The 21,542-nt window shown below is 42.4% G+C and overlaps 1 protein-coding gene across 3 annotated transcripts in view; it reads right to left on the bottom strand.

The window, feature by feature from the left end:
• The window catches only part of ZPBP2 (zona pellucida binding protein 2), a 168,615-nt gene that overhangs the window by 26,947 nt on the left and 120,126 nt on the right, over nt 1-21,542 (bottom strand). For 2 of the 3 annotated variants that reach the window (XM_075347669.1, XM_075347670.1), the window contains one exon: nt 2,481-2,658. The exons of the other annotated variant lie outside the window; for it this stretch is intronic. In XM_075347669.1, the coding sequence (XP_075203784.1) occupies nt 2,481-2,658 (178 nt within the window). The remainder of the gene's footprint in view (nt 1-2,480; nt 2,659-21,542) is intronic. 3 annotated transcript variants of the gene reach the window in all.

Genomic DNA, 21,542 nt, shown 5'->3' with positions numbered 1-21,542 from the left:
GGAAACAGCATTATCCTTTGGTAGCTGGAATTGGAACTTTAGTCATAGTGAAGGGAACTATGAATAGTCCCAAATAACAGTCAATTTTACAACAAATCACTCATGCTTCTGCTATCAAGCCACAGATGACTTTCAGCTCCCCAATGGCCCTAAGAAAACCTTCAATAAGCACAAAATGGCTTCACAAGAAGAAGATCAAACTTTTGGAATGGCCGAGCCCTAAATCCAATAGAAAATCTGTGAGATGACCTGAAGATGGAGCTGTACACGGGAGATGCCCTCACAATCTGACAGATTTGGAGCTATTGCAAGGAATAGTGCCAATTGTAGATGTGCCATGCTGATTGACTCCTACCCAAAAAGACTAAATGCTGCCATAAATTCAAATGGTACTTCAATAAAGTATTAGTTTAAGGGTGTGCATATTTATGCAATCACATTAGTTTAATGCTTTTTGGGTGGAAAAAGAAAAATAGCTTATTTTTAAATTGAACAGTACAAATTATAGGTGACATTAAAGGTAGAAAATGTTCTAAAGTGATTCTTCTTGGTATGAATTTTTACATGAGAAAAATGTTGCATTTTAACAGGGGTGTGTAGACTTTTTACACCCACTGTATATTTCTTTATTTCATTTGTCACATCTGTTTAAGTACAAGAGGAACAAAAACAGAGGGCCAACTAATTTCAAGATCTCTACATTTTGAAAATAAGAAAGCTGTCATGCTTGACTTCTGGCTCAGCTGGAGCTGAGCCTTTTTTTTAGTTTCACTTCTGATGCAAGTCACGTTAGGGGTTAATCCTTTCTGCCTCGTTCTGGAGGTCAGGCTGCTTTATTAGGGCACTGTTTCTCTTGGACTTCGCCAGTGATACTTCTGGCTCTGCTGTGTTCTGCTCTTGAGTGACCTGTTGTCTGCCCTGCCCCCTCCTGACCTCCGTGTTCACCTGACCTGTTAACCTCCTCTGTTGTCTGTTTCCATCAGTGTCTCTCCCGCTGTCTCCCTGTTCGTTCTTTATCTGTTTACCTTTATTTTGTCTTGTCTTCCCACTCCCCCTCGCTTCTAGGCTCTGATTTCCCAGCTACTGACTATTTGCTTCCCTCTGACTACGTTTAGACTTTGCCCTTGTGTACTTACAAGACCTCATGTTGTGACACGGCTTTCTGACGATTCTACTGCCATCTGGTGGGCTTGACTAGTATTACCTCTGCTAGGGAATTCCCTGCTCATACGTTTCCTCCACTTTTACGCCCCCTAGTGGTTTACCAGCTAACTACCTTCTCAGATAGTTTCAGGAATCCTCTCAGTCCCACATTACTGCGCTGTACTGCTATTGTACATCTTAGAGTACAGCGTGACAAAAGCCTAGAAACACAAGAAAATTAGAAGCCTAAAGTTGACAATATACTTGAGATAAAACTAATTGGAACTTGCTGATTTTCCCAGTTTTAGGAAACAATAAGTATATTCTAGTACTAAAGGACTGGATATGGATTTCAAGACACCTGATGTAATGTTTGAGTGTGACGTAAGCCGCTACCAGAGGGGGGTCTATCAGCTGCTTTTCCTGCTTTGAAATAAACATGCATGTTTAGCCAAGTGTGTAAATTTATGTAAGTATTTATGAGATAAGCCCTTTGGGGGCACAAAATCTGCAAATGGAAATGCCTCCAAAAAATGAGTATTGGGAAGAAATTAGATATTTCTCTACAGATCTGCTAAGAACAATCTGATTACTTTACCAAAAGTTTAATATTTGCCGGCATGTAGGGCCAATTTTCACCCCCAGCAAGAGTAACGGCAGTGGAACGAGACAGACCTAGTCACCACTTCCCTGCCTTAGTCTGGGCTACAAATTATTTTAATTGCTTGGCTAAGTCAATATGCCTGACAAAGAGGAGATTACATTATTCCTTCATGGCTGTATAATCAATTCACACTGTGCGCGTGGCAGAGGAGACAATAGGATATGAAATTTATTTCCGATCTTTCCAGCAACTCTTCATATCTGGTCTTCAGAAGGAAGGAGACCGGCGGGAGGGAGCCAGAGGGGTTTCGGCTGAATATAAAACACTTACTGGAATCACAGAAAGAACTCTCAAATGGATTATAAAGAAAATATGTACAATAACATCCTATTCAGTCTACTGGGAGGTCACCTTTCACCATTCTAAGCAACTTCAAGTCTGATCAGTAATTTAAATCTATCATTTACATAAAGCTGTGTTAGGGAAGATGAAAGTCTTTATTCTTCATCCTACATGCCCAAATTTTAACTCCCAGTAGTAAAGAAAGGTTGTGACCTCAGGAAATGTATATTTGGTCTCCAATCAAACACTAGATTTAATCAACTCTGTGCATATGTATGTTCGCTGTATAGGTTGCGGCTTCTGACTCATGAGAGTACTATTGCACTTTGTACCATGTAATTAAATAGCATGCTTATACTAGTTATATTTCTATGTTTTGTGCTATTATTACCGCAGCAGCCAGGACAATCGTGGTGTGTGACCTTATTTTTCCCAAAGCCTGGGCGGCAGCTGTCAACACGTATGATATCCAGGCTGTGCTCCATGTAGTATATCTCTGGGGTATTCACAAACTCCTCTTCCAGCACGCGAGTCTGCATCTTGAAGAATTCAACAATCAAGTTTCTAGCCTGTAGCATGGCAAAATGATCAAAATGATTAGGTGGTAAAAACCAATAGGCTCCCTCCTTATTGTAATTTATTTAAAGGGCACCTGTCAAGTCCTGTATGCACCCAAAACCAAGAGCGGTTCTAGGTGCATATTGCTGATCCCTGCCTAACAGTCCCAGCCTGTAGTAGCACAGATAAAGACATCTTTAGAAAAAGTATTTCTAAAAATCCTTTATGATATGCTAATGAGGCCAGTGGCTAGTTACTTCCCTTGGCTAGTTGGCCCCCTTAGCATCTAAGCACGCCTATGTGGGTGTGCTAACATGCTAATGAATACACAGCGTCAGAGGACTAGTTGAGCTCACTTCTCTGCTGCCACAGCTGATTTTCATCTCAGCGTGCATGATCAGAATGTCCCTGGACTTAAAGTCATGCGCACTATGAAGTCGGGTGTACGCGTCCTGTCTTTAAACCGGTGTAGTGCGCATGACAGGAAGTCCGGGGTCTTCTGATCAAGGGCACTAAGATGAAAACCAGCAGTGGTATCAGAGAGGTGAGGGTGACCATGCCTCTGACACTGCACATTCATTAGCATGTTAGCACGCCCACAGGAGCGTGCTTACATTCTAAGGGGGCCAACTAGCCAAAGGATATCATGCCCCTGCGACTAGTCGCTGGTCGTCTCATTAGCATATCATAAAGTATCATTAGAAATACTTTTTTCTAAAGATCTCTTTATCTATGCTACTATAGGCTGGGACTGCTAGGCAGGGATTAGAAATATGCACCGAGGTCCGCTCTTGGTTCTGGGTACATACAGGACCAGACAAGTTCCCTGTAAAGGGCATTTGTGAGTTGATCAAAATTCCAAGCCGTCTATATTGTCATGTAGGTCATTAAAAGTTGAGTCATTTCATGCCTTGATTTCTACAATATGATGTGTTATTACAGAGAAATCCACATTTTTCTTTTATGTAAATTATATGTTAAGCTCCATAGGCCGGACACAGATTTCCCTGAGAATCTCCCTCCAGAGCCAATTTTAAATGAAAGGAGGAGTTATCAGTGAGAGACATGTAATGGCTGACATCTGCACTCCAAGATCTACATGTCTGATACTCGTAATGTTTCCTTTCATTTAAGATAAGCAAATTCTCAAGGGGATCTGTGACAGCCCACAGATCTTAACAGCTGTCACACGGTGTTCGGCTCTAAACTTATCAGGTGTCATGGCGTCTTCTGACTCTGTTCACACTGGAGAGACTGACACGCCACCTGGTCCTCTTTGTAATGCTCAGTTAGAGATGGCCATTGACCAGTTGTGAGTTTACTGGTGGTCGTCTAGCAGGAGTTAATTCCTCCTGGCCTATGAATTGCTGCTTTGGTCACAGGTTTCTGGAGGCCTATTACAGCTGTCTTTGCCCTTTAAAAGATGGTAGAACCTGCTCTTCCACATCGATAATAGCTTATGTGATTTTGGTTATTGTGCATGGTGATCCAGCTTCTGGTGAGCTGCTTCATGCAAGCCTGGTGTGTTGTGGAAATACTGGCCAGATTTTATTTCCTGCCGTTTATTTACCTCCTGAGCACGTTTTTTTCTATACCTTTGTGAATGTTTACTGTGAGTTTGATACAAGTAAAATATATCTTTGTACCGTGTTAGCCAGTAGAGATAAAAAAATTGTTTAAAAGAACAGAGAGTCCTCAGTGGTTGATACCTTTTAATGGCTAACTGAAAAGATGGTAATAATTGCAAGCTTTCGAGACTACTCAGGTCTCTTCATCAGGCATGGTATAACACAAAATCTGAAGAGTCACGTATTTATACACAACAGGACTTAGAATAGTGCAGTAAAAAAAAAAAAAAAAAAAAAAAAAAAAAAAAGAAAAAAAAAGAACAAGTTATATGAAACAGAACTATCTCTATGGCAGGGGGACAAGCTGTTCTAGCCATAAATACTGCTGCAGTTCAGTGTGAAAGTTTTATTGTCCTTTGATAAGGGTCTGGTCCAGGGCTGTGACACGCTCGGATGGTCAGAGGAGCACATCTTTTAACTGATGTAAAAAGACATGAATCCATGAGACACATTCATTCCTTCTCTGAATGTGTCAAAGGTCATCATAAGTTTGTACTCCCATAGTCTCCTGTCTCTCAGGACTTTTTAACCAGAAAAAATGCAAGACCTGTCCATTAATATTGACAACGGACAAGATAAAGATTCCCAGATCACATCAGGACTACAAGATCCCAGGTACGTTCAGCTGCACCACAACCAATGTGGTGTACTTAATTATATGTACCAAATGTCCAACTGGGGGTCTGTATGTAGGGGAGACAGGACAACAGCTCAGGACAAGGATGAATTCTCACCGCCACACAATTAGAGAAAAAAGGATGGATCTACCTGTGGCCAAACATTTTTGTAACCCAGACCACAGCATCATGGACATGAAATTGCTGGTATTGAAAGGAAACTTCAAGTCCCAGAGAGACAGGAGACTATGGGAGTACAAACTTATGATGACCTTTGACACATTCAGAGAAGGAATGAATGTGTCTCATGGATTCATGTCTTTTTACATCAGTTAAAAGATGTGCTCCTCTGACCATCCGAGCGTGTCACAGCCCTGGACCAGACCCTTATCAAAGGACAATAAAACTTTCACACTGAACTGCAGCAGTATTTATGGCTAGAACAGCTTGTCCCCCTGCCATAGAGATAGTTCTGTTTCATATAACTTGTTCTTTTTTTTTCTTTTTTTTTTTTTTTTTTTTTTTTTTTTTACTGCACTATTCTAAGTCCTGTTGTGTATAAATACGTGACTCTTCAGATTTTGTGTTATACCATGCCTGATGAAGAGACCTGAGTAGTCTCGAAAGCTTGCAATTATTACCATCTTTTCAGTTAGCCATTAAAAGGTATCAACCACTGAGGACTCTCTGTTCTTTTAAACAATTTTTTTACTGTGAGTTTGAGATTTGTTTTTCCCTGTCTGTCTATTGTGTGGGATTAACCATTCCAGTCCCAGTCCTCTCCTGGGTTCGGGATGAGGGAATATTAGATTAGGGCTATTCAGGAGTTAGGACTACGCTGGCGGTCCAGACCTCACCACCATCAGGCGTACCTCTGGGATAAAGGACAGTTAGGCACTCCCCTAGCCTGAGTGCCAGCATAGGAGTCCCATTCCCAGTTCTACATCACCCATAGTGACAACAGCTCATTTACATATTAAGAAAAATTTGGATTTCTTTGGAAAAAGACATCAGATCATAGATATCAAGGTATCATTTTATTCAGCTTTCCATGACTCACTTGCCCATTTAGCTGCCTTAGGAGGGTTGATCCTACTGACCGATTCCCTTTAAAGTACATAGACTGTAAAAAGAAGCATTTATTTTCATCAAAAACTATCCATTCACTAGAAACAAATAACAATGCAAAGTGTGTAAGGCTATGTGCCCACGGGAGCTTGATCCTGCAGATACAGTTAGGTCCAGAAATATTTGGACAGTGACACAATTTTCGCGAGTTGGGCTCTGCATGCCACCACATTGGATTTGAAATGAAACCTCTACAACAGAATTCAAGTGCAGATTGTAACGTTTAATTTGAAGGTTTGAACAAAAATATCTGATAGAAATTGTATGAATTGTACACATTTCTTTACAAACACTCCACATTTTAGGAGGTCAAAAGTAATTGGACAAATAAACCAAACCCAAACAAAATATTTTTATTTTCAATATTTTGTTGCGAATCCTTTGGAGGCAATCACTGCCTTAAGTCTGGAACCCATGGACATCACCAAACGCTGGGTTTCCTCCTTCTTAATGCTTTGCTAGGCCTTTACAGCCGCAGCCTTCAGGTCTTGTTTTTGGGTCTTTCCGTCTTAAGTCTGGATTTGAGCAAGTGAAATGCATGCTCAATTGGGTTAAGATCTGGTGATTGCCTTGGCCATTGCAGAATGTTCCACTTTTTTGCACTCATGAACTCCTGGGTAGCTTTGGCTGTATGCTTGGGGTCATTGTCCATCTGCACTATGAAGCACCGTCCGATCAACTTTGCGGCATTTGGCTGAATCTGAGCTGAAAGTATATCCCGGTACACTTCAGAATTCATCCGGCTACTCTTGTCTGCTGTTATGTCATCAATAAACACAAGTGACCCAGTGCCATTGAAAGCCATGCATGCCCATGCCATCACGTTGCCTCCACCATGTTTTACAGAGGATGTGGTGTGCCTTGGATCATGTGCCGTTCCCTTTCTTCTCCAAACTTTTTTCTTCCCATCATTCTGGTACAGGTTGATCTTTGTCTCGTCTGTCCATAGAATACTTTTCCAGAACTGAGCTGGCTTCATGAGGTGTTTTTCAGCAAATTTAACTCTGGCCTGTCTATTTTTGGAATTGATGAATGGTTTGCATCTAGATGTGAACCCTTTGTATTTACTTTCATGGAGTCTTCTCTTTACTGTTGACTTAGAGACAGATACACCTACTTCACTGAGAGTGTTCTGGACTTCAGTTGATGTTGTGAAAGGGTTCTTCTTCACCAAAGAAAGTATGCGGCGATCATCGTCCACTGTTGTCATCCGTGGACGCCCAGGCCTTTTTGAGTTCCCAAGCTCACCAGTCAATTCCTTTTTTCTCAGAATGTACCCGACTGTTGATTTTGCTACTCTAAGCATGTCTGCTATCTCTCTGATGGATTTTTTTCTTTTTTTTCAGGCTCAGGATGTTCTGCTTCACCTCAATTGAGAGTTCCTTAGACCGCATGTTGTCTGGTCACAGCAACAGCTTCCAAATGCAAAACCACACACCTGTAATCAACCCCAGACCTTTTAACTACTTCATTGATTACAGGTTAACGAGGGAGACACCTTCAGAGTTAATTGCAGCCCTTAGAGTCCCTTGTCCAATTACTTTTGGTCCCTTGAAAAAGAGGAGGCTATGCATTACAGAGCTATGATTCCTAAACCCTTTCTCCGATTTGGATGTGAAAACTCTCATATTGCAGCTGGGAGTGTGCACTTTCAGCCCATATTATATATATAATTGTATTTCTGAACATGTTTTTGTAAACAGCTAAAATAACAAAACTTGTGTCACTGTCCAAATATTTCTGGACCTAACTGTATATCCGCAGGTAAGGCCGCAGGTTTACCGCAGCAGCTGCCCGGAATCCGCAGCTATACATAGCTGCGGGATTCCAGCGAAATTGTTGCTGTAAACCTGCGAACATTCATGCGATTTACCTGCGGAAGTCCCGGCCTCTATCTCCATAGTGGAGCGCCAGGATTTCCGCAGGTAAATCCGCAGGAATAATTGACATGCAGTTATGTGCGGCTGCAGGACATCGGCAACATATTCCGCAGTCGCACATTCCGCAGCATGGACACAGACACTCCCCATGTCCCATAGGATAACATGGGGAGTGTCTGTACATGCTGAAACCTGCGGATTTATCTGGAAAATCCAGATAAATCCGCAGGTTTTCCGCGGCAAAATCCGCAGGATCAAGCTCCCGTGGGCACATAGCCTTAAAGAGATTGTCAGGTTAAGTAAACTTATGTTCAAACATCTTATAAACTTCTCCTTTCCATTCTGGATCCTCATTTATTAGCCACTAATTAATTAAGTTCAATTAACCTCAAAAAATATCTGTCACTCTGAAAGATCCAATATGCCACCCCTGTATATTAAATACAGAGACCACTGATTTAATTGAAATCACACAATACTTCATTTGCTTAGTGTGGATACTGCAAAGGACCTTAACACAGTTTACAGCTCTTTAGGGCCTCAGCAGATTGACACCCTACGTTATCCTAGAGAGTAGTAATAAATTATTGTCCAAATCTGACAACCCCTTTAAATCTTGCTTGTTTGACCTGTGCTGATTAAAGAAAAATCCCCATCTTCCCAAGTAATTAATCATTAGAAGTCTTTTACGCTTCTTTATTGTGTTTTATGTAATTAAACACTGGACTGCACCAATATAGATCACTGTTTTCAGTTGAGATGAGGTTATTTATGGACCACTCTAATAATATTCAATTCTGGAAACCTTTAAATGCCTCTAAACAATTGATTGACATATACTGTTCTTCAAAATATACTGTATGTTATCTGTTGACTACGTAGCATCAGAACCATTTGTGTTGTTGTCTGCTAAACTACTCATAGGTCCTGAATCATAAAAGTGTTTAACCAGAAATCTAGCTTAAACACTTTAAAAATGTTATGAAGTTTGGTGTTTTCACTCCAGTTTTGGCAAAAATAAGTAGCGCTAGTGACTTGTAGTGACGTGCATACAACTTTTAAAGACACATCTTATTCATTAAGAGGTGCATGCCTGTAAATTAATCAAGTGCATTTGATACCACCATGCTCCCTCATTAAGGGAACCTGTCACCAGATTTGGCCCCTATAAGCTGCGGCCACCACCAGTGAGCTCTTATATACAGCATTCCAGAATGATGTATATAAGGCCTAGGCCGATCTGTGCAACATAAAAACACCTTAATTATACTCACCTAGGGGGTGGTCCGTTCCAAAGGGGGTCGCTGATCTCCGGTCTGGCACCACCCCCCTTCTAACCAGCCCAGTGTGGATGACCTGTTCTACGCCCCTTAGGTGAGTATTATAAAGCTTTTTTTCACATTATACAGAGTGGCCTGGGCTCTTATATACACTGGAGATAAAAATTAGAGAATGACTTCCGGTTCCTACGCCAGCCACGTGAAGACGTGCTAGTCCTGAGCTCCGTCACTCCTCACTCACCAAACACATGTAGAGGAGCTCCTGCCCGCTGCCGACCACCTAGCAAGCTTACCGGAGATGCCTGGGAGCGGTGAGTGATCGGGACTTCAGAGCACAATCCTTGCAGGAGCAGTGCAGGTGAATTGAAGAGTCTGCTCCCCCATCCCCCACCCCACCCCCCCCCGGCCATGAGGCAGCATGGAGCCATGAGTGTGGAGCTGTGCCCGCCCCCCTGCTTCAGAACTCTGCAGCGTCTGCAGTGTAAGGCTATGTGCGCACGTTGCGTACAGTCACTGCAGAATTTTCTGCAGCGATCTGAAGAGCACATGTGCGCTTCAAATCGCTGCAGAAAATGTCCGTAGAAAAAAAAAAAAGCCGATTCCATGCGCTCTGCCTGCAGCTCCTCCCATAGACAGAGCAGGAGCTGCCGGCAAAGCGCACGGAAGAAGTGACATGTCACTTCTTGAACGCAGCGCTTCGGGCAGCAGCCGAAGCGCTGCGCTCCAAGACGGCCCCTGCATAATCTCCATAGACTGTGCAGGGGACGCAGGACGCATGCAGTTATGCTGCGCTACAAAGCGCAACGTAACTGCATGAATTACGCACACGTGCGCACATAGCCTTACAGCCTGGGACAGCCGAATAAGTAAATAAACAAACAAAAGTAAAGAAAAACAGTGACCGGAGAAGAATGCTCTTCTGGGGTGATAACAGGCTCAGCTAATTAACTCTTAGGCTAGGTTCGCACACTGCGTCTTTTTGACGCTGCGTTTTTGTGCGTTTTTGGACGCTAAAAACGCACAAAAACGCACCTGCGTCGAAAAAACGCAGCAAAAAACGCATGCGTTTTTGCCGCGATTTGGTGCGTTTTTGGCTGCGTTTTGCTGCGTTTTTGATCTCTGCGTTTTGCTGCGTTTTTCCAATGCATTGCATGGGGGGAAAACGCAGAAAAACGCAGGAAAGAACCGACATGTCCATTTTTTTTTTTTAACTCAAAAACGCAGGTAAAAAAAACAGATGTGTGCGGACAGCAAAAATGAAAACTCATAGACTTTGCTGGGGAAGCAAAGTCCTGCAGTTTTGAGGCCAAAAACGCACCCGAAAAACGCGCAAAAACGCCGCGAAAAATGCACTGTGCGCACATAGCCTTAAGGCTCTGCTAGCAGGAGACCGGGCTGTGCTATTTGTAATCAGTGAGCCTGTAAAGGCCCCTTTACACACTGAAACTTTCTAGCGATCCCACCAGCGATCCCAACCTGGCCAGGATCGCTACAAAGTCTCTGGTGAGCTGTCAAACAGGCAAACCTGGCCAACGACGCAACAGCGATCCGGACCTGCAGAACGACCTAGCTAGTCATTGGGGACGTTGTAAAGTAGCTTTTTGAAAGGGAAGTCGCTAACGAAGTCGCTGTAAAGTCCCCTTTACACACTAAAACTTTGCTGCACAGCGGGAAACAAAGGACCAAAGAATGGTCCTGAACGATTTGTAGCGATCACAACTTCACAGCAGGGGCCAGGTCGCTGATGTGTTTCACACACTGCAATGTCGCTGGGGAGGTCGCTATAACGTCACAAAACCGGTGACGTTACAGCAATGTCGTTTGCGATGTTGCAGTGTGTAAAGCCACCTTAAAGGGAAGGTCTTGTCATAAAGCATATCAGGCTGCAGAGATAAGGGGATGCCCTGATGGGTGAAATTCTGAGTGTGCTTTGGTTCCTATCAAATAAAGCTAATCCCCCATTTTAATGGAAAGATATTTGCTGAGAAGTGGTACAAAAGCCATAGAGAATAATACAGAGCCCATCACTCAGGGGGACAAAATGGCGTCTACACATGGGTCTGCACCTTCCACTCTGGCCCCAGATGAGGTGGTGGTAGCGTCTAACGTGACACCGGGCACTCCGGAAATCTTCAAACAAATAGAAGGTATTGATTATAAACGACTGACGGATGAGGTGGCAAATAGTATACTACCTAATAGTTCTGTCACAGTTAAAGATTCAGTAAGGGCTGCACTCACGGCTTTGCAAAATCAGCTGGATGAGACAGCGGAGCAAGTCACGGCCATTGAAAACAGAATATCAACTTTAGAAGACGGCCTGGATTCGGATCACACTACAGTGATGCGCTTGTCAAGGGAGAATCTAATATTGCGAGACCGGACTGACGATCTGGAGAACCGCTCTAGGCGCAGTGATCTGCGTATAGTGGGTCTCCCTGAGGCCTACCCCTATGGAGAATTGCGCACTCTTTGCGAATCAATCATACCCAAGACCTTGAGCATTGCAGTGGGCAGAAGAATAGAGAGAGTGCATCGCATTGGGCCGCCTAGGAATAATTCGGAAGACAAAAGCAAATGTCCAAGACAAGTAATTACAAAATACTTGGATTACTCGGACAAACAAGAAATACTCCAGGCATACAAGAGAAGACAACAGCCTCTGGAGGTGCAGGGATCACATATCTTGATATTTGAAGATTTCTCAGCAGAAGTGACAAGGCAAAGGAGAGCTTTTTCTTCCATCTGCTCGTCTCTATTCAAGAAAAAGGTCCGTTTTCAGCTGAGGTACCCGGCTACTTTGGTTATACGGCATCAAGATGGTTCCTCCCATTCTTTCACGAGCCTGAAGGAGGAGGAAACCTATGTGGGGCATATGAACAGTGCGCCTGGTTCCAGAAAATCCCCTGAGTCTGGCCATAGCAACCCATCTGAGAAGAATTCAGCGGGAGGAGCTTCGGGGAGGTCTACGCCGGCAGCATCGAAGGGGAAGAAACATCTCGGTAGGCAGCACAAAACCAGCTGAGAGAGACTCTGACCCAGCGGAGTTTTGGATTGAATTTGGGGGTAGGAGTACTCCTTTATATATGTGGACAATTGTACAGGAACACTGTCCATTGGTTGTGGGGAGGTTATGAAAGTCTTTGTACATTGAGGTGGTAATGCGGGGGGGAAGGGAGAAGGGGAGTGATCTTTTTTTTTTTCTTTTCTTTTCTCACTTTCTCTCTCTCTATCCCCTTCTCTCTCCCCTTTTCTTCTTCTTTCTCCCCCTCTTCCTCTCCCTCTCTTGCTCTCCCCCTTCTCTCGCTCCCCATTTTTCTCTTTCTCTCTCCTACCCTCCCTCTCCCTCTCTTTGTCCCTCCCTCTTTCTCTTTTATTTCTCTCTCCCTATCCCGCTTGACCTCTATTTCTTTCTCCCTTTATTTTACTCCCTTTCTCTCTTCCTTCCCCTATTTCCCTTTTTCTACCTCTCCCTCTCTTCCCATTTTACCTCTCGTTCTTTTGCTTTCACCCTATTATTATATATATTTGTTTTTCTCTACCTCTCTTTTTCGCGCTCTCTCTCTTCCTCTCTCCCTCTCCGCCACGGCGCCGTGTATATACTCTTACAAAAGTTGTTACATGAAAAAGTTTAGAGGTTTGACGGATCTCAGGGTCATGGTTGGAAAAAAGTGAAGTCCATGAAGTGTATGGGAGGCTGTGGTGAAGCAGCTCAATGGTTACTAGTGGAAAATGTTTTTCACCATAAAGTGTTAAGTATGTTGGTTATAAACAGTGGTTAAAGGCCCCTTTACACACTGAGACTTTCCAGCGATCCCACCAGAGATCCCAACCTGGCTGGGATCGCTACAAAGTCTCTGGTGAGTCGCTGGTGAGCCGTCAAACAGGCAAACCTGGAAAACGACGCAACAGCGATACGGACCTGCAGAACGACCTAGCTAGTCATTGGGGACGTTGTAAAGCAGCTTTTTGAAAGGGAAGTCACTAACGAAGTCGCTGTAAAGTCCCCTTTACACACTGAGACTTTCTAGCGTTCATGTTGCACAGCGGGAAACAAAGGACCAAAGAATGGTCCTGAGAGATGTGTAGTGATCAGCAACCTCACAGCAGGGGCCAGGTCGCTGATGTGTTTCACACACTGCAATGTCGCTGGGGAGGTTGCTATTACGTCACAAAATCGTTGACGTTACAGCGATGTCGTTTGCGATGTTGCAGTGTGTAAAGGGGCCTTTAGATTGTTCTGATAAGATTAGGTTTAGTATTGGTTCAGTGGTAGGCGATACTGGCAAAATGAAAGGCTACAGTAGTAATACTCATTGTCATCGGGGCAAATATGCGGATAATTACTTGGAATGTTAAGGGGCTACGCTCCCCACAAAAGAGGCTTAAAATTTTGCGACATCTTAGTCACTTCAAACCTGACATAGCACTCCTGCAAGACACACATCTCGAGGGAAAGGATATACAGAGAATGTGCAAGTTATGGATAGGGAAAGCTTACGGGGTCCCTTAAGTAAAAAAGAAAGCGGGGGTAATAACACTAATAAATAAAAAACTACAACATCAGGTTACGGATCAATATATGGATAAGGAGGGCAGGGTCTTATTTCTGGCTCTGGAAGCAGGAGGAAAGCTGTATAACATCTTTAATGTTTACGCTCCAAATGATAATAACAAACCCTTTTTTCACCAGCTTGAAATTAAAATTCTGGAACACCCACACCCAAACACAATAGTAGGAGGAGATTTTTATTCAGTGGCCTCCGTACAGGAGGATAGAAAATTCCCAGGTGGAAATCCTAAATATCACCGTAGTCAAGATAGAGTCATGGGTCCTCTGTTGATGTCTACAGCTCTAAAAGACGCCTGGAGATGCTTGCATCCCCAGGATAGAGAGTATACTTATTACTCGCACGCAAACAATTCATGGTCCCCTATTGACTACTTTCTCATCTCTGGAGGGCTGATGTGCAATCTGGAGGCAGTGGAGGTGGGAGACTTAGTAATATCAGACCATGCACCGGTGGTGATTGATTTGACAGATGCTTTCCCTAGAGGCTCAGACTATCTTTGGAGATATCCAACCTTCCTTTATGAAAACGAGGAGTTCTCACAGAGACTGAAAGAGTGGTGGTCCGAGTTTGTGGATCACAATAAACAACATCGAGATACTCCGATGCTATTGTGGGACACGGCAAAAGCGGTCCTAAGGGGCAAAATAATAGGTTATGTTTCCTCAATGAGGAAGAAAATTCAGACGAAATTTATTGAAACTTCCTTTAAGTTGAGGCTTATACGTCCTTTCAGGAAAACCCAGATAAAGCCCATAGGGATGTGTGGTTGCTGGAGCAGGGTGCTTTCAACAGGTGGGCAGTAAGGAGGGAGCAAATATTTAAAACAGCCCAGGAGGCGACCCTTCATCGATTTGGGAATAAGGCGGGTAAACTGATGGCCAATCTGGTAAAAATTAGACTCTGCAAGGACCTATGCAAATGAGGGATCGCACAGGTGAGGTACACAATAATCCTGGGAGGATAATCAAAATATTGGGGGCATATTACAAGGAATTATACACGGGGAACATACAAGTCACAATTCCAGATAACAATATTTTGACTAAAGTGACCTTTCCTGGGATCACAGAGGAACAATGTACTTTTTTGAACGCTAAAATTTCAGGGGAAGAGGTAGTTGGCACTCTCAAAAGTATGCAGAACAACAAAGCGCCAGGGCCAGACGGGTTCACAGCTGAATTTTACAAGACGATGGTAGATGAGACCTCTCCTCTATTGTTAGAAATATACAACAAGGTCCTGGAGGGTGAAGCGTCTTTTCGCAATAGTAACCTAGCCTATATAAAATTAATTCCGAAACAGGGTAAAGATCCGCTATCCCCAGGCTCTTACCAGCCAATTTCACTCATTAATTTGGACATAAAGTTACTCTCAAAAATAATGGCTAACCGCTTAGCCGTAATCCTGCCCCATTTAATATCCCCAGCTCAAGCAGGTTTCATTAAAAATAGATCAACGACGCAAAATATTCGTAAAGTCTTATTGGCCCTTGATAGGGTGAGCTCTAAGGATCTGGTCAAAGAGACTCCAGCATTATTAACAATAGATGCCGAGAAGGCCTTCTACAATGTGATACCTGATATTTATACAAATCCTAGAGCACAGGTTTATATTCCAGGTTTCCTCTCGATTCCCTTTCAGTTGCATAGGGAGACTAGGCAGGGCTGTCCCCTTTCACCACTTCTCTTCAACCTGGCTTTGGAGCCCCTGGCGAGGCTGTTAACTGACCATCGCACTTTTCAAGGGATCCTCATAAATAAGATGCGAATACAGGCGACACTCTTTGCTGATGATGTACTATTGTTTCTCTCTGATCCTAAAACTCAGGTACCACTTATATTAGATATATTGCAAGAATACAGGAGCTACTCAGCCTTTAAAATTAACCCAACTAAATGTGAATTGCTTTACCTGTGCAATGGGAAGGCCCATTTGCAGGAGGGTGGCCAGTGTGAGGATATTTCTATAGCAAGATCATACATCACATATCTGGGCATTAGAATTGGTAAGGGGCAGACTTGTTTATATAACCTAAACTTCCCACCTCTTATAAATCAAATAGTTCAGGACCTCCAGAGATGGCAGGACCTCCTGTTGAACATCATGGGCAGAGCACAATTAATTAAGATGATGTCCATGTCTAAGTTGATGTATCATATCCAAACTCTACCTTTGCTCTTGAGACATAAGGATGTTGAACTTCTTAATAGACGTTTCTCGAGGTTTGTGTGGAGGGGGAAACGAGCTCGCATGGGTATAAGGAAGCTGACTGCATCAAAGGATAATGGGGGATTAAACCTACCAAATGTTAGGGGTTACAATCTGGCCTGTTTGTCCAGGTATTGGATGGATTGGATTCATGGCTCACAGAAACACGTGTCCCTTGGAGTTGAGAGAGATTATGCGTTTCCATGGGATTTAAAGGCCCTTCTTCACACCAGTCAAGCTAATCTACCCCAAAAAATTAAGCAGTCTTCTCTGTTTAAGGATACGATAGCAGCCTGGAGGGCAGTGAGGAAGCATTACAAGTTGGCATATAAAATTTCTAAATATCTACCCCTATGGGATAATCCAGGGATCAGTCAGGGAATTAGCAATAAGCTATTTGAAGAATGGAGGCGGAAAGGTATACAGAGGGTCTCCCATCTTTTTCATCCTTCTGAGCCAAGATGGTTGGGGAGGGAAAAATTGGTAGACAATTATGGGTTGAATCCTAACCAAATAATGCAGTATGATCAGGTGAAGCATAAGGTTATGGCTCAATTGCAAGACATATCGTCAGAGGTGTCACTTAATACATTTGACGGCCTGGTCAAGTTGGCACAAACGTCCTCGTCAATCTCATCTCTATATGGGGCAATGCGAATCCAGTTGACTGGCTATCAGCCACAGAGTTTCTTTAAGCCATGGGAAAAGCAACTAGGGGACCCCGACATTGGAACAAAGATTAGGGAGGGGTGGAAGGCCCTACGAAAGGCAATACTGAATGAACAGTGGCGGGAGACTCAGTATAAAGTGATGCATCGGGCGATCTATGCATTCAATTTGACCAGAAAGCTTGAGAATCCTGAGAGGATTACTCGTTGTCCGAAATGCAATTTAGAAGCAACGGATCTCTACCATGGATTGTGGCTGTGTCCCCACCTTGAGCCACTGTGGGCCCAAGTATCAAAGTGTGTTGCTAAACTCTGGGACATCAAACTCCTTCTCTCCCCTACTCTGGGTCTGTTCCATGCGTGGGAGGGAGTGAGCGTCGAGGGGAGCAGGAGTAAACATCCCCCTTCACTACTACATGTAATCATACTTGCAACAAAGAGGATGATACTGAAATATTGGTTGGAGTCAAAAGTACCCTCGTTCGAAGAAGTAATAATCCATATAAAACGGCTGATGGAGTTAGAGAGCCTTGATGCTGGAAGGAAGTCAGGACGATTAGGTAGTCACTTCAAAACGTGGAGGGAGTTCATTATAACCTACTTCAAGTCGGAGGAAATAGAACGCTTAATGTCACCATTTAAGGAGACGGCGTGGTATCATTCTGAGAAGTTAGGTGGTACACTCGGAGGACTGGAGGTGGGGGTTGAAGGTGACTAGGTGGGAGTGGGTTTGAGCAGTGGTGGGTTCAGGGGGGGGGGGGGGAGTAGGAGAATTTAACAGGATGGTTGCAAATTCATTTATATAGTTAGTTATAAGGGTTTCCGTGAGGTATTAAAGATTCTGAGTCTTACTGTGAATACTGTGAACATTGATTAGATGTTGTAGTACTGAATTGTAAATGGAGCGATGTACAATTTTTTGTCATTTTGCTGATAATTTTGTTGATATTATTAATATTATTTGTTCTATGTAATGATTTGTTTGCTTTTGAAAATAAATAAATTATAATTTAAAAAAAAAAATTAGAGAACAATGTATGATCACTTGCTTTTTTCAGAAATAATATAATCTACATTGATCAACATTTGAAGGTTTTCTTTATAAGGGACACACCATGCCACTAGAACAGTGTTTTACAAAAGATCCAAAGTTTATCAACATAAAACCTTTATTTTGCCCAAAACGTGATGATCGTAGAGAACAGCAATGACTGTAGCACAGAGAAAGATAAGTATATTTTCTGAAGGTAACAACAGTCACCAATCAGTAGGAAGTGTACAGGCATTTGCTTTGATTCACTTCAGCCCATCTGCGGCCACAGGACATCACTAGTCTCTCACACTGCTCTGGTGTAATTTTAGTCCACTCTTCTTTCACTCTCCCACAGTTCTTTGACTGTTGTGGGTTTCTTGGCCCATAACTTTGTCACCAAGGATTTTCCAGAGGTTTTCTTTTAAGTTTAGAACTCTGGACTGGCCATTTTATCGTTTCAATGTTTTCTGTTTCAAGAAACTGCTTTACCCATTTTGTTGTGTGACAGGGGGCATTGCCCTACATGAAAATTGCTGGATGATTGAGTGATGAATGCAAGTAAGGCTATGTCCGCACGTTGCTTTTTACCTGCTTTTTTGCTGCTTTTTCAACTGCAGAGTTTAATGCCAAAATGGTTGTGTTCTGCTTTTCAAGCAAAGTCTAAGGGAATTTGGGTTTCTTGTCCGCACTATGCAGTTCAAACTGCAGCCTTTTTGTGGCAGAACTTTGGTCAAAAACTCAGCTTTGCAGTGCAAAACCCAAATGGCAAAAACAATTGACATGTCAATTGTTTTTGCCATTTAGGTTTTGCACTGCAAAGCTGAGTTTTTGACCAAAGTTCTGCAACAAAAAGGCTGCAGTTTGAACTGCATAGTGCGGACAAGAAACCCAAATTCCCATAGACTTTGCTTGAAAAGCAGAACACAACCATTTTGGCATTAAACGCTGCAGTTGAAAAAGCAGCAAAAAAGCAGGTAAAAAGCAACGTGCGGACATAGCCTAAGGCTGCTTTCACACATCAGTTTTTTGCCATCAGGCACAATCCGGCAAAAACATGAAAAAACGGATCGGGCGTCTATTGCCGCCAGATCCGTTTTTCCCCCCATAAACTTTCATTAGCACCGGATTGTGCCAGATGGCATTGCGTTTCATCCGTTTTTTGCCGGATCCGGCAAAATTTACTTGTCCGGCAGCCGGATGAAACGTTGAAGTGAAGGTTTTTGTGTCCGGAAAAAAAAAACGTATCGCGCCGGAGCCGTACGGCATGTTTTATAATGGAAGCCTATGGACGCCGGATCCGGCGTAATGCGGCAAAAACCGGATCTGGCCGCCGGATCCATTTTTTTAACTGAGCATGCTCAGAATCACACCGGATCTGTCAAAAAACTGAAGGAACTGATGGAAAAAACTGATGCAACTGATCCGTTTTTTCGCAGGATCCGTTGCATCAGTTTTTTCGCCAGATCGTGCCTGAGGCCAAAAAACTGATGTGTGAAAGCAGCCTAAGGAACCACGTGTTTCTGAAGAAGCTTTTGAAGCAACTCTTGCTGCAGAAAGCATTCCCCAAACCATGACACTTCCTCCACCACTTTTCACTGACTTCTTAACACACTTTGGGTTTAGTATTTCCCCAGTTTGTGGACAAACATAATGTTTCCCATAAGATCCAAATAAATTAAACTTGCTTTCACCACTAAAATGAACTATGGACCACTTCTCTTCTGTACACAACAACCTCCTTTGGATTGTTTCTACTAATGAGAGGTTTGGTCACTGCAGAGGGGGCTTTCAGTCCAAATGCTCTTAAATGTTGTGACATTGTATGACGAGACAGTTCCTTACCCTCTTCAGTGCTGAACTAGCGAGCAATTCCAGTTGCACTGTTGAATCGATTACCCATGGAGATTCTCCACATTATCTCGTCATCTCTTGCATTTGTCTTTCGAGGGCGACCAGCCTTCTTGGGGGACTTCAAAGAGTTTGTGATTTTGTAAAGAAGCAATTTTCTCAAAATTAGAGACTTGGAAAGACCAACTTCTCTTGCTACGGCTAATAGGGTCACCCCTTTGGCCTTCATCTGGACAGCCAACTGAAAGAGGGTTTCAGTTACTTTGGAACGGCACACTATTTTTGCAAAGTCAGTTCAAACTGGAAAGTTAGGCTGCCAGTTAAATAGGGTTTGTCAGATAACTAAGGAAATTAGCACCAGGTGCCAGATTAACACCAATAACTTCCAGGTATAAAATGTTCTCTAATTTTGATCAGTGTTCTTTTTAATTTATCTCATTTACATTTTTATTATGTGCTTTTGAAAAAAATCAATTTATAAAATATGCTCAAAATACTGCTAGTTTACTCATGTTAGGATATAATCACATAGGATTACACAATGATCTTAACATTTAGGAAATTGTGTGTTCTCTAATTTTGATTTCTAGTGTACAGCATGTTAGAATGCTGTATATAAGAGCTCACTGGTGGTGGCCGCAGCTTATAGGGGACAAATCTGGTGACAGATTCCCTTTAAGACTGAGCTTGATGAATCGGGCTATAGTGTATATTGCTGAGGAGTAACCTGTGTTTCCACTTCCTGTGTCACATCAGGGGTCTTGACCTGAGTACTCAAACAATTCCAAGAAATGTGATTTCAGATTCATTGTTCAGTTTGAGTGTTTTATTACAGAGACGTTTTCGAGCATGGAAACCATTTTCACTCATGGAAATAACCTACTATTTTCCTCTTAAAATTCTGCAGAAAGAAGCCCTCTAATGTCTCTACAAATGGAATTATCAATACTCCACTTTCCATACATTTCCAGGCAGCAGATATTACTTTGCTATTTTCTAAAATGGTTTCAAAGTGATATGTTTTTGTCTTAATGTTTTAGCATCATACTAAATTCAGAAATCCTGTAGAGCATCCTGCAGATTAGTGCAGAGTGTTTCATATCCCAACCTTCATGCAGTCTAATAGGTGACTATATTGGTCTCCAGCCTAGTCATCTGCTGGCTCAGACACCAATGGCGGACTGCCAAACCTGACGCACGAAGCAATTGTTCATTAGTCTGAACGACTCTCTAATAATAAATTACAATCCAAAACACATTTTTGTCATTTATTTTCATTCCATTGCGCCCTAGTGTAATATGATTACTAGTGATACTGATCATTTTAACGTTTTACCCCAGTCAGTTTTGATGTTTCTGGCAGACCCCCAATTTTACAATTCTGATATGTATCACTGTATGTGGTCATAACGTTAGAATATTCTACATAACTCAGTAGTTCTATTTTGTGATATAATTATATATAATTTTACGTTCGTGGTAAATTTACAGCTGGTTGATAAGATTTGCATTTATTTATGAAAATATCTGAAATTTGCCACTTTTAAAAATGCCATTAAAACAGTCATCCCCAACAGAATAGTTAACCCCTTTCCAATACGGCTATTTCCCATTTTATGGTTTTCGTTTTTTCCTCTCCTTTTCCAATAGCCATAACTTTATTTTTCCATATAGCCATATAAAGCATTCGGCTTTTTTTTGCAACAAGAGCTGTACTTTTGAATAACACTATTCATTTTATGTGATGTATTGGAAGGTGGAAAAAAATTCAAGTGCAGTGAAATTACAAAAAGAGCGCAATTCCACAATTTTATTTTATTTTTATTATCTACTATGTTAACTATATGGTAAAAATTACCCAGCAATATGATTGTCAATGTCAGTACAAATACAGTGATACCTAACATGCACGTTTTTATTTTATCAGTGAAATATATTCGTAAATTTATAAAATAATGAATTTTACCATTTTCCAACACCCGTAACATAGCGTAGCTTCTGTTTTCATGCCCTGAGATATCGTTTTTAGTG

This window comes from Anomaloglossus baeobatrachus, chromosome 5 (assembly GCF_048569485.1).
Source record: "Anomaloglossus baeobatrachus isolate aAnoBae1 chromosome 5, aAnoBae1.hap1, whole genome shotgun sequence".
Lineage (NCBI taxonomy): Eukaryota > Metazoa > Chordata > Amphibia > Anura > Aromobatidae > Anomaloglossus > Anomaloglossus baeobatrachus.
This window is presented reverse-complemented; position numbering and strand designations above follow the sequence as displayed.